This window comes from Neoarius graeffei, chromosome 21 (assembly GCF_027579695.1).
Source record: "Neoarius graeffei isolate fNeoGra1 chromosome 21, fNeoGra1.pri, whole genome shotgun sequence".
In the NCBI taxonomy this organism is placed as follows: Eukaryota; Metazoa; Chordata; class Actinopteri; order Siluriformes; family Ariidae; genus Neoarius; species Neoarius graeffei.
Genome location: NC_083589.1, coordinates 54,506,926 through 54,519,234, shown reverse-complemented (window position 1 = coordinate 54,519,234; position 12,309 = coordinate 54,506,926). Strand labels below are relative to the sequence as shown.

General features: G+C 42.5%; 1 protein-coding gene across 5 annotated transcripts in view; it reads right to left on the bottom strand.

Annotated features, from left to right (window-relative positions):
* Window positions 1–12,309, bottom strand: part of sbf1 (SET binding factor 1) — a 174,062-nt gene that overhangs the window by 71,062 nt on the left and 90,691 nt on the right. For all 5 annotated transcript variants that reach the window (XM_060903342.1, XM_060903346.1, XM_060903344.1 and 2 more), the window contains 8 exons: window positions 11,122–11,199; window positions 9,924–10,037; window positions 9,697–9,825; window positions 9,506–9,604; window positions 5,603–5,807; window positions 1,946–2,058; window positions 1,666–1,815; window positions 1,467–1,535 (listed from right to left, as the gene is read on the bottom strand). In XM_060903342.1, the coding sequence (XP_060759325.1) occupies window positions 1,467–1,535; window positions 1,666–1,815; window positions 1,946–2,058; window positions 5,603–5,807; window positions 9,506–9,604; window positions 9,697–9,825; window positions 9,924–10,037; window positions 11,122–11,199 (957 nt within the window). The remainder of the gene's footprint in view (window positions 1–1,466; window positions 1,536–1,665; window positions 1,816–1,945; window positions 2,059–5,602; window positions 5,808–9,505; window positions 9,605–9,696; window positions 9,826–9,923; window positions 10,038–11,121; window positions 11,200–12,309) is intronic.

Below are 12,309 nucleotides of genomic sequence, written 5' to 3'. Positions count from 1 at the left end.
AGGACTAAAGGGAAGGGAGGGAGGAGAGAAGGATGGAAGGAGAGAGAAGAAGGAAGGAAAGGTGGAGGGAGAGAAAGGAAGGAAAGGAGAAAGGAAAAAGGAAGGAAGGAAGGAGAGAGAGGGGAAGGAAGGGTGGGGGAGAGAAAGAAAGAGGAAGAAAGGAAGGAAGGGTGGGGAGAGAAAAAGGAAGGAAGGAAGGAAGGAAGGAGAGAAAGGAAGGAAAAGAAAAAGGAAGGAAGAAAAGGTGGGGGAGAGAGAGAAAGGAAGTAAAGGTGGGGGAGAGAAAAAAGGAAGGAAGAAAAGGTGGGAGACAGACAGAGAGAGAGGAAGGAAGGAAGGAAGGAAGGAAGGAAGGAAGGAAGGAAGGAAGGAAGGAAAGGTGAGGAGAAAGAAAGAGGAAGGAAGGAAGGAAGGGTGGGTGGGGGAGAGAGAGAAAGAAAGGAAGGGGGAGAGAGAGAAAGGAAGGAAAGGTGAGGAGGAGAGAGAAAGGAAGGAAAAGAAAAAGGAAGGAAGAAAAGGTGGGAGACAGACAGACAGAGGAAGGAAGGAAGGAAGGAAGGAAGGAAGGAAGGAAGGAAGGAAGGAAGGAAATGTGGGAGACAGAGAGAGAGAGAGAAAGGAAGGAAGGAAGGAAGGAAGGAAGGAAGGAAGGAAGGAGAGAGAGAGAGAGAGAGAGGAAGGAAGGAAGGAAGGAAGGAAGGAAGGAAGGAAGGAAGGAAGGAAAGGAGAGAGAGAGGAAGGAAGGAAGGAAGGAAGGAAGGAAAGGAGAGAGAGAGAGAGAGAGAGGAAGGAAGGAAGGAAGGAAAGGAGAGAGAGAGAGAGAGAGAGAGGAAGGAAGGAAGGAAGGAAAGGAGAGAGAGAGAGAGAGAGAGAGAGAGAGAGAGAGAGAGAGGAAGGAAGGAAGGAAGGAAGGAAGGAAGGAAGGAAAGAAAGGAGAGAGAGAGAGAGAGAGAGAGAGAGAGAGAGAGAGAGGAAGGAAGGAAGGAAGGAAGGACTGATTCAAGCCCCAGCACTGACAAGCTGCTACTGTTGAGCCCTTGATCAAGGCCCTTAACCCTGTCTGCGCTAGGAGCATTGTGTCATGTACGCTCTGGTTGTACGTCGCTCTGGATAAGAGCATCCGCTAAATGCTTCTAATGTAATGGATGGGATCAAGGAAGTCTGGGATGAAGAGGGGAAGGAAGAATCAAAGGAACAAATGGAGGAAAGGAAGGAAAAAAAAACAAACAAAAAAAGTAAAATAAGAACTGATCATGGTTAAATGGTGGCCGCGCTGGACTCTTGCTCACTGTTGACATTTTTGTCACTTGGTGATCATTAGCTCACAGTAACACCGTGTTCCCATCGGAATCACGTCGTCCTCGACAATCTGTCTGACTGCTGCTCGAGTCATGAAGTCACACGTCTGCACTACTGTTTTTTAGGAACATGCCTCAGTCTGAGCCGTGCTGCTGTGATGAACTCACCCGACAGAAAGCCGTGACCAGGGGAAGGAGAGCTGCTGCAATACCATGTTCATCCATGTGAGAGCAGTCCTAATATCACACACAGTTACATCAGGCAAACTGTTACACAGGATGCATTAATTTAATCTACCGCTCAGACACGTCTCGACCAAAGAGCCATGAGGTTTTATCTGTAAGGAGAGTGAACGTGCAGCCGCACCTGCAGCGCGCAGTTCATCATGCGCACGATGTAGTCGAACTGCTGGTCATCCAGTACAGCTCTGTTCTGCAGCACGTGCTGGTTCAGCTCCTGAGTCAAACACAGCCGAGCTGCACGCCCTTTCAGCGCCCGCAACACTGCCGGCAACAACTACACACACACACACACACACACACACACACACACACACACACACACACACACGTCAGAATAGCCCTAAAGCTGTTCTGATGTAACTTTCAGCAGGATGAGATGAGATGAGATGTGATGTGTAATGTACCTTCTTCGCCTCGAGCAGCTTGTTGTCGAATATGTACATGATGCAGTTCCTGACTACCTCCAGTCTCCGGGCGCTGTTCACCAGGACACTGCCGTTTCTGTCCACGATATCAGCTGAGGATCGGACGAGAAGAGAACAAATCAAATGAAACAGCAGGAAACGCATTTCTACCTCTGCTGCAGCTCCTCACACGTCGTTAACTTTATTAAACACGGTGATTATCACATGGCCAGAACAACAAACAACCAAAATGACTATTTTTAGCCAAGCAGCACTGCGCACCGGGTAATGTGGACACAATTTTAAAAATGTACTGGGCCTTACTCAGGGATGAGAATGGGACATTTAAAAAAAAAAAAACTCTGAAATGTCTGCCAACTTTGCCACATTATTTATATATAAGTACAAATTGTAAATAAAAACGGAATGCAATAATTTACAAATCTCAAAAACTGATATTGTATTCACAATAGAACATAGACAACATATCAAATGTCGAAAGTGAGACATTTTGAAATTTCATGCCAAATACTGGCTCATTTGAAATTTCATGACAGCAACACATCTCAAAAAAGTTGGGACAGGGGCAATAAGAGGCTGGAAAAGTTAAAGGTACAAAAAAGGAACAGCTGGAGGACCAAATTGCAACTCATTAGGTCAATTGGCAATAGGTCATTAACATGACTGGGTATAAAAAGAGCATCTTGGAGTGGCAGCGGCTCTCAGAAGTAAAGATGGGAAGAGGATCACCAATCCCCCTAATTCTGCACCGACAAATAGTGGAGCAATATCAGAAAGGAGTTCGACAGTGTAAAATTGCCAAGAGTTTGAACATATCATCATCTACAGTGCATAATATCATCAAAAGATTCAGAGAATCTGGAAGAATCTCTGTGCGTAAGGGTCAATGCCGGAAAACCATACTGGGTGCCCGTGATCTTCGGGCCCTTAGCCGGCACTGCATCACATACAGGCATGCTTCTGGATTGGAAATCACAAGATGGGCTCAGGAATATTTCCAGAGAACATTATCTGTGAACACAATTCACCGTGCCATCCGCCGTTGCCAGCTAAAACTTTATAGTTCAAAGAAGAAGCCGTATCTAAACACGATCCAAAAGCGCAGACGTCTTCTCTGGGCCAAGGCTCATTTAAAATGGACTGTGGCAAAGTGGAAAACTGTTCTGTGGTCAGACGAATCAAAATTTGAAGTTCTTTATGGAAATCAGGGACGCCGTGTCATTCGGACTAAAGAGGAGAAGGATGACCCAAGTTGTTATCAGCGCTCAGTTCAGAAGCCTGCATCTCTGATGGTATGGGGTTGCATTAGTGCGTGTGGCATGGGCAGCTTACACATCTGGAAAGACACCATCAATGCTGAAAGGTATATCCAGGTTCTAGAGCAACATATGCTCCCATCCAGACGACGTCTCTTTCAGGGAAGACCTTGCATTTTCCAGCATGACAATGCCAAACCACATACTGCATCAATTACAGCATCATGGCTGCGTAGAAGAAGGGTCCGGGTACTGAACTGGCCAGCCTGCAGTCCAGATCTTTCACCCATAGAAAACATTTGGCGCATCATAAAACAGAAGATACGACAAAAAAGACCTAAGACAGTTGAGCAACTAGAATCCTACATTAGACAAGAATGGGTTAACATTCCTATCCCTAAACTTGAGCAACTTGTCTCCTCAGTCCCCAGACGTTTACAGACTGTTGTAAAGAGAAAAGGGGATGTCTCACAGTGGTAAACATGGCCTTGTCCCAACTTTTTTGAGATGTGTTGTTGTCATGAAATTTAAAATCGCCTAATTTTTCTCTTTAAATGATACATTTTCTCAGTTTAAACACTTGATATGTCATCTATTTCTATTCTGAATAAAATATGGAATTTTGAAACTTCCACATCATTGCATTCCCTTTTTATTTACAATTTGTACGTTGTCCCAACTTTTTTGGAATTGGGGTTGTGTATATATATATATATATGAATGTTTTCAAATTCAATGATGGTTTAAAACGTTTATAAAATATATATATATATATATATATATATATATATATACACACATACACACACACACACATATACATATATATATATATATATATATATATATATATATATATATACACACACACACACACACACGTGTGTGTGTGTGTGTGTATATATATGAGTGATTCCACGCTTATGGGTACTGAAATGGGGACATGAACTTATTTTTAAAAATTCACCTAAAACCATTTCTTTTTTTACCATCAGGTCACAAAACATGTAATCTTTAATGAATGATATGTTAAAAGATAACTTTAATTTTCTGAGATGTAATAAAAACATATTTATATGCCAAAGTCAGAACGTAACAGAAGTGTTGTGGACATATATATTCTCAATTTTAACAATGTAGAATTACTTTTTGAAACATAGGAAGGTGATGTTTTAGCAAATATAATTAATAAACATGTGTAGTAGAATAAACATACACATTCTTTCAATAAGATTAACATGGTATATAGCTAGATTGTAATTAATTTGTAACAGACGCGAGATGGACAATCGTAACAGAAGTAATGTAACAGACATCATTTTGGAACTCATAGGCTTGACTTTGGCATATAAATATGTTTTTATTACATCTCAGAAAATTAAAGTTATCTTTTAACATATCATTCATTAAAGATTACATGTTTTGTGACCTGATGGTAAAAAAAGAAATGGTTTTAGGTGAATTTTTAAAAATAAGTTCATGTCCCCATTTCAGTACCCATAAGCGTGGAATCACTCATATATATATAATAATGGAGGTAACCGTAACGATATATTAGATTCCTCCTGACTCCATCTTTGACAATTTAAGTAAAATGTACCTTTGTGCTTTTTTGTTTCGATGTGCTCCTGGATGTTTCTAGCTCCTCTGTTTCCATAATTGATCATATCTGAGCACAGAATACACAGAACCTTTCCCGGCACGGCCACTTTTTGGATATGTTCCGTCAGGCACGTCGTCACAGTTTGTGTCCCTATCTGCACGGTAACGCTACTATCGAGCCATGCCCATCGGAAACAGTTCTTTATCCCGTTTGATTTATTGATTTCCCTGGCATGATCCTCATTTTTGCGGTCCAAAACTTTCGCCATATTGGTGAAGTAACTTTGAAAACTAACCAAAATAACTAGAACTTAAGAAGTGATCAAAACCGTCTACGTATAGCTTGTTTCTCCGCGAATTGTAGAAGTGAGATGAAACTAGCGCCAAAAGGTTGCCGGAAATCGTTGTGAGTTGTCATTAGCATAAATATTGAAGAAAGCAAGGACGATTTCCGTTATCACAGCTGCAACTAATTTTGCGATGAGCGCTGCTGAAAGATGCTGGCGGTCGGTCGGTCCTGCCTGCTTGTGCTACCACAAGCCTCGCCTCGCGCCGACCCCCCCGAAATTTTCTCAACGGATTTACACGTTTCACAAAAATGACATTTTCAGCGGGAAAAACTCAGAATTCTGCATATCTGCAGAAAATTCTCATCCCTGCTTACTGGGTTTAGAACCTGAAAATGTGAAGAGGATGGTGTGATGGAAGGCGGGGTCAGTTAGGGTCAGACAAGAATGAGCTGGTGTCATGTGGAGTTGTATCCGGTGCTCACACTCACCCAGTGGAGGTCCCGAGGGCACCATCTCCTTCAGCTCAGGTTTGACCACAGGAGGGGCCGTTTTGAGTTTAGCAGCTGCGTGATCGATGAACAGCTGGACAGCGACCTCGTCCAGGACCGGGAACGGGGTCTGGGAGACAGAAGGCTGAGGACTGTCCACTGACCGCTGCGTTTTGTGCATGGTTACTGCAGGGTATGGGTTCTCCTGAAGGAGAGGGAGGGAGAGAGAGAAGGAAGGCGGTAATACTGCACCAGTCCATCAGAGAGGACGTTACCAAAACCTTATAGATGCAGCACGGCTGCTGTTTCAAAAGCCAGGTTTCTTAAACATCAGCAGATAAAACGTTAATGAGAAGGCAAGCCTTTTAATGAGGAGTGGGTTCTCTTACCAAATAACTCCATTTTAAGTTGCCGTGTACCAGATCACCGAGTCAGAAGGTCTGTTTTCCGTTGTGTCTCTTTGCTGTTAAAATCTATAAATGCGTGCGGAAAGTTCCACATATTTCTGGCTACAAAATATTCAGGTGATTTGTAAAACGGCTAGACTGTGTGCGTGTGTGTGTGTGTGTGTGTGTGTGTGCGCGTGTGTGTGTGTGTCCACAAAAATAAAATGAAAAAGACTGACATACAGACAGACAGAGGAAAATGGGTAAATAGATAGACTGACAGACAAGTAGGTAGACACGAGGACAGACAGACAAAGAGGAAGATGGGTAAATAGATAGACAAACAAGTAGAGAGACAGGAAGATAGACAGAGAAAATCAGTAAATAGACAGACAGACAAGTAGAGAGAGAAAGACAGAAAGAGAGACAGGAAGATAGATTGATAGACAGACAGAAAGATAGAACAAGCAGAAGATCGGTACATAGACAGACAGACAAGAAGTGCGACAGACAGACAGGAAGATAGATAGATAGATAGATAGATAGATAGATAGATAGATAGATAGATAGATAGATAGATAGATAGATAGATAGATAGATAGATAGATAGACAAGAAGAGCGATAGACAAGTAGATAGATAGATAGATAGATAGATAGATAGATAGATAGATAGATAGACAGACAGACATACAAGAAGAGCGACAGACAAGTAGATAGATAGATAGATAGATAGATAGATAGATAGATAGATAGATAGACATACAAGAAGAGCGACAGACAAGTAGATAGATAGATAGATAGATAGATAGATAGATAGATAGATAGATAGATAGATAGATAGAGTAAATCGACAGACAGACAGACAAACAGACAAGTAGCAAGATGGGACGACGGACAGACAGAGCAGATGATTGGTAAATAGACAGACAGACAGACAGACAAAGAGCAGCGATAGATAGATAGATAGATAGATAGATAGATAGATAGATAGATAGATAGATAGATAGATAGATAGATAGATAGATAGATAGAGTAAATCGACAGACAGACAGACAAACAGACAAGTAGCAAGATGGGACGACGGACAGACAGAGCAGATGATTGGTAAATAGACAGACAGACAGACAGACAGACAGACAAAGAGCAGCGATAGATAGATAGATAGATAGATAGATAGATAGATAGATAGATAGATAGATAGATAGATAGATAGATAGATAGATAAGTAAATCGACAGACAGACAGACAGACAGACAGACAGACAAGTAGCAAGATGGGACGACGGACAGACAGAGCAGATGATCGGTAAATAGACAGACAGACAGACAGACAAAGAGCAGTGATAGATAGATAGATAGATAGATAGATAGATAGATAGATAGATAGATAGATAGATAGATAGATAGATAGATAGATAGGACAAGAAAGAGAACAGAAGATCGGTAAATAGACAGACAGACAGACAGACAGACAGACAAGAAGCGCGACCGACCGACAGCCAACAGCAGTGACACAGGAAGATAGATAGACAGACAGACAGACAGACAGACAGACAGAGAGAAGATCGGTAAACAGACAGACAAGAAGAGCAGACAAAGAAGTAGAGAGACAGGAAGATAGGTAGACAGACAGACAGAGAAGCAGATCGGTAAATAGACCAGCAGACAGACAAGAAGAGCAGCAGACAGACAGAAAGAAGTAGAGAGACAGAAAGACAGACAGTAGAGAAACAGGAAGATAGAGACAGACAGAGCGATGATCAGTAAATAGACAGAAAGAAGTAGAGAGACAGAAAGACAAAGACAAGAAGACAGACTGAAAAAGACAGACAAGTAGAGAGACAGGAAGCTAGACAAACAGCTACATAGACAAACAGGCAGACAGATAGATGGATATACAGACAGATTAGAAACAAACAAAAAATAAAATAAAGCTTCCTTTTGCTGTGTCTACTGCCTCATATAGAGGCGCTAGCCACTAGGCCATCGTGCTGTAAGAATGCAAGCGTGTAACAATAGTGCACTGCACATACGCGTGTTCCGATTAAAATGGCCGGTGAGTGAATACAATTCGGTTCATCATTCGAAATAAATGGACTAGACTAAAGAAATCGCTTTCAGCCGTGTTTATGCTCATTACAGAGGGAAAGTGCGTTCCTGTTTTAAAATATACTCCAGGTCGTCCCCTTTCCTCGCCTTCTTCGGCCAGTGGTCCCATGTGTCATGTAGATGTGACGCACTTCCGAGTTGTTACAGGAAGTTGTTGAAAAGAGTATTGAGACCACTGAGCTCTAGCGCCGGGCCATTTCCGGGAAATAAGAGTTTGGGTCATGGCGACAGCGTGTGTATGTCAGCCTCGGTTCAGAGGTTTCAGTTTCAAAAACTGTAAGAGGTAAGAGTAGAATAATATAAAGTACAGACACTTGGTATATTTTACTTCTGTGATTTCTAAATTGTTCATTTTTGGATTACGCTTCATTTTTGCAGCTACTGACTCAGAGTAAATATATATATATGCGCTATATTTACTGTATGGACATGAGATCAGAAAACAATTTCATTTATAAGCAGTAGCCACATGGACCCATAGGGTACCTTCCCCCCCCATGAGGTTAGAGAGCAAACGCAGAATAAATCTATTTTAGCTGGTACAAGGAAAATGATGTAAAGGATAAAGGGACAGTGAGCCGGTCATTACCGCTCAGTAAACCCTGACGCGGTGATGCAGGACCCCGATGTGAAACAGATGGTCTTTAATCATCCTGAAGGTTCTTTCATACCCCTTTTCCACCAAATCAGTCCCAGGGCTGGTTCGGGGCCAGTGCTGGTGCTGGTTCACAACTCGTTCAACTTGTGAACCAGCTGAGAACCAGTTTGCTTTTCCATAGCTCGCGGTGCTAAGGGAAGCCACGTCATTACGTCGCTGTATACGTCAGTTACGTCGCTACGTTTGCATAAACCTTGGCGTGAATATCGAAGCAAAAACAACGCGGAAGAAGCAGCAGCAACAATAATAATGGATGACTTCGCGTTTGCATTTGTACAGCTGCTGCTTCTCGTCGCCTAAAAATGGCGATCTTTCGCGGTCTTGTTATTGTTGTTGGTCTTAACAACTCCGCCCCCCGCTGACGTAAGCGGTTCTTTCCTCTGGCCCAGCAGAGAGTTGGTGCTAGCCTGGAACCGGTTTTTCTGGCCCCAGAGCCAGTTCTTTGCCAGTGGAAACAGAAAACCCGGTTCCAAACTAAGCACTGGCCCCGAACCAGCCCTGGAACTGCTTTGGTGGAAAAGGGGCATGAGTCACAGAGTGGAAATAAAGGCCATTTTCTTCAGCGCTCTACCTCACCACAAAATAATAATAATAATATCCAAGTGCTAACACTATTACTATGATTAACATGAGATTTTTCTCTTGAACACAATCACCTAGTGTTAAGTTCACTACACTACCATTTGTACTAATTCACTAATTACGCTAACATGAGCCAGTCACATCGAGGAGTTAGAAATGCAGACGCACGTTTTTGAAGAGCTGCTCGGCCAACTCCTTGACGTGGTTCAACACTTTGTGCACGTTGTTCTGCTCCTGACGGATCCTCTCCACCTGGTTGGCAATGAGCTACGCGGGAGCGAAGGAGAAGAGCGTCAAAACACGCATATATCGCACCACCACGTCAGATCTTACTTTCTAGCGCTCGTTCAGAATCTCACATCATCGAACAGATCCGTGGACCTGTACGGAGGGCCTCTCTCGGACACGAAGCCCGCAAACGCCATACCGTCCAGCACCTTCATCAGGAAGTCATCCTCAGAGAGCGTTCGCTGGCCCAGAAAGGCAGCCTGCGTGAAAAAAAGAAAGAAAGAAAGAAAAAACACCAAGTAAACACAGGGAATGATTCATAAGCTGTCTGAAGTAAAGCGCGTGAACGCTGCAGCACCTTATAGAAGCGAATGACAGGCTCTGGGTGAATACGGATGATATGCAGACACCAGCGATATCCCTGGAAGAGCTGTGCAAAGAGCCACAGGAACACGGCACGGATCTCTTTATCCTACAGGACGCAGGACACGACTGTCAGTTTCATGGAGATCCATCAAGGCTTTACAACTGAGCTAGCATGTGTAGTCTTCCTGAGACTCTTCCTGTCTCTCTACTTCGGTCTCTTTGTCTGTCACTCGCTCTTCTTGTCTTCGCAGGCCGTCTTTGTTTGTCTGTCTTTCTGTCGTGCTTCTTGTCTATATAATTACCGATCTTCTCTCTGTCTGTCCATCTTCCTGTCTCTGTCTGTTTGTCTTTGTGTCCGTCTCTCTACTTGTGTGTCTCTCTCCTTGATTTACCAATCTTCTCTGTCTGTATCTATCTTCTGGTCTCTCTACTTGTCCGTCTTTCTGTCTGTCTATTTACTCACGATCTGTCTGTCTCTATGTATGTCCGTCTCTCTACTTCTGTGTCTTTCCGTCTCTGCATTTCTTTCTTTGTGTGTCTCGACTTGTCTGTCTCTCTTCTTGATTTACCATTCATCTTCTCTGTCTGTCTCTATCTTCCTGTCTCTCTACTTCTGTCTTTGTCGGTCACTTGCTCTACTTGTCTGTCTATGTATTGATCTTCTGTCTGTCTCTCTCTTCTTGTGTGTCTTTCCGTCTCTGCATTTCTTTCTTTCTGTGTCTCTCTACTTGTCTGTCTGTCTCTCTTCTTGATTTACCAATCTTTTTCTCTGTCTGTTTGTCTGTCTCTATCTTCCTGTCTCTCTACTTCTGTCTCTTTGTCTGTCACTCGCTCTTCTTGTCTGTCTGTCGATTTACCGATGATCTTCTGTCTGTCTGTATGCCCGTCTCTCCACTGTGTCTTTCCTTCTGTGTCTCTACTTGTCTGTCTTTCTTCTTGATTTACCAGTCGTCTTCTGTCTATCTATCTACTTGTCCATCTTTGTCTGTCGCTCGCTCTTCTGGTCTGTCTGTCTATTTATCGATCTTCTTCCGTCTCTATGTCTGTCTCTCTACTTGTGTGTCTTTCTGTCTCTCTTTGTCTTTTCTTTCTCCCTCTACTTGTCTGTCTGTCTGTCTTGTCTGAAGAAGAGAAGAAACCGGTGTTATTGGAGTCTGTATGTCTGAAGGTATGAGCGTTAAGTGTTGTACCAGGATCTTTAGTGCAGAAGGCTGTGTTGAGGAAGGAGGGAAGGCATGATCTGCCACCGTCAGCTCCGGATCCAACACCTACACAACACAAACACATCCAATCCGAATCAAAACGCCACACATACAAACCAACACCGATGCCTAATAAACATCACGACTTTCAAAATCTCAGTATTTGTATTTGCGCTGTTTATTCGGCTTGTGTGAGATAGCTATGATTTAATCTTCTCTATACAATTATAAACGACAACACCACGAACATCCAGGGGCATGCACTCGGATATTATATTACAGAACCACGTCTGACAACCTTTACGCGATTTGCACAGACAGCACTGTAATTTAACATCGAAGCATGCAACGATGAGTTGAGTTTTCCCTCAAAGATACATTTCTTTTTCTCCCCAGTAAGCCACGAGATGAACCAACCAGCATGTGAATCTGGTGATAACCCTGAAGCCCCGCCCCTTCTGCCTCTCAAGAAGCCCTCACTTTCTGTTAGAGAGAGAACGCTTTGAGTTCATCACTTGTATATATTTAATTTATTCTATCCACATTCACTGGATATGAGCAATCGCGCGTTCTGATTGCCTCTACTTCTAGGCTATCAGCTCATATACTATGAGTAGAGAAAAACAAAATGGCGGAGCACATCAAGTCAGATATAACACTTTATTAAGTATTTAAAAGAAACAAACAGCTAAAAGAACATAGTTCCCCCCCAACATCTCCTGTTTCACACTCCAGTCCAGTTGGTGGCAGTAATGCACCTTTAAGTTGGTTTGCCAACCATCAAAAAAACCCTAAAGAAGAAGACAAAGAAGAAAATAATGGCGGAATGTATTGCTGAACCAACCGGGGAAGAAATAAAAACTCGACTCAAAAACAAAACCCCAAAAAATACAAAAAAAAAAAAAAAAAAAGGCAACAAAATATGGAATAAAAGTATTTCATGGTAAAAACTTTTTTTTTTTCAAGAATTATTATTAGCGCATTTTTCACAAATTGCTCCGGTCATTTCACCGGTTTGTTTACATTCCAAGCGGAAATTATTTTGTCGGACGTTTTATATAAAGTTTTTATTTATCGAATTTGCAAAAAATAAAAAAGGCGCCGTTTCTCAAAATCCAGTGGATGTGGATAGAATAAAACAGTTATTCCACTCAATCTCATCGTACATGGATTATA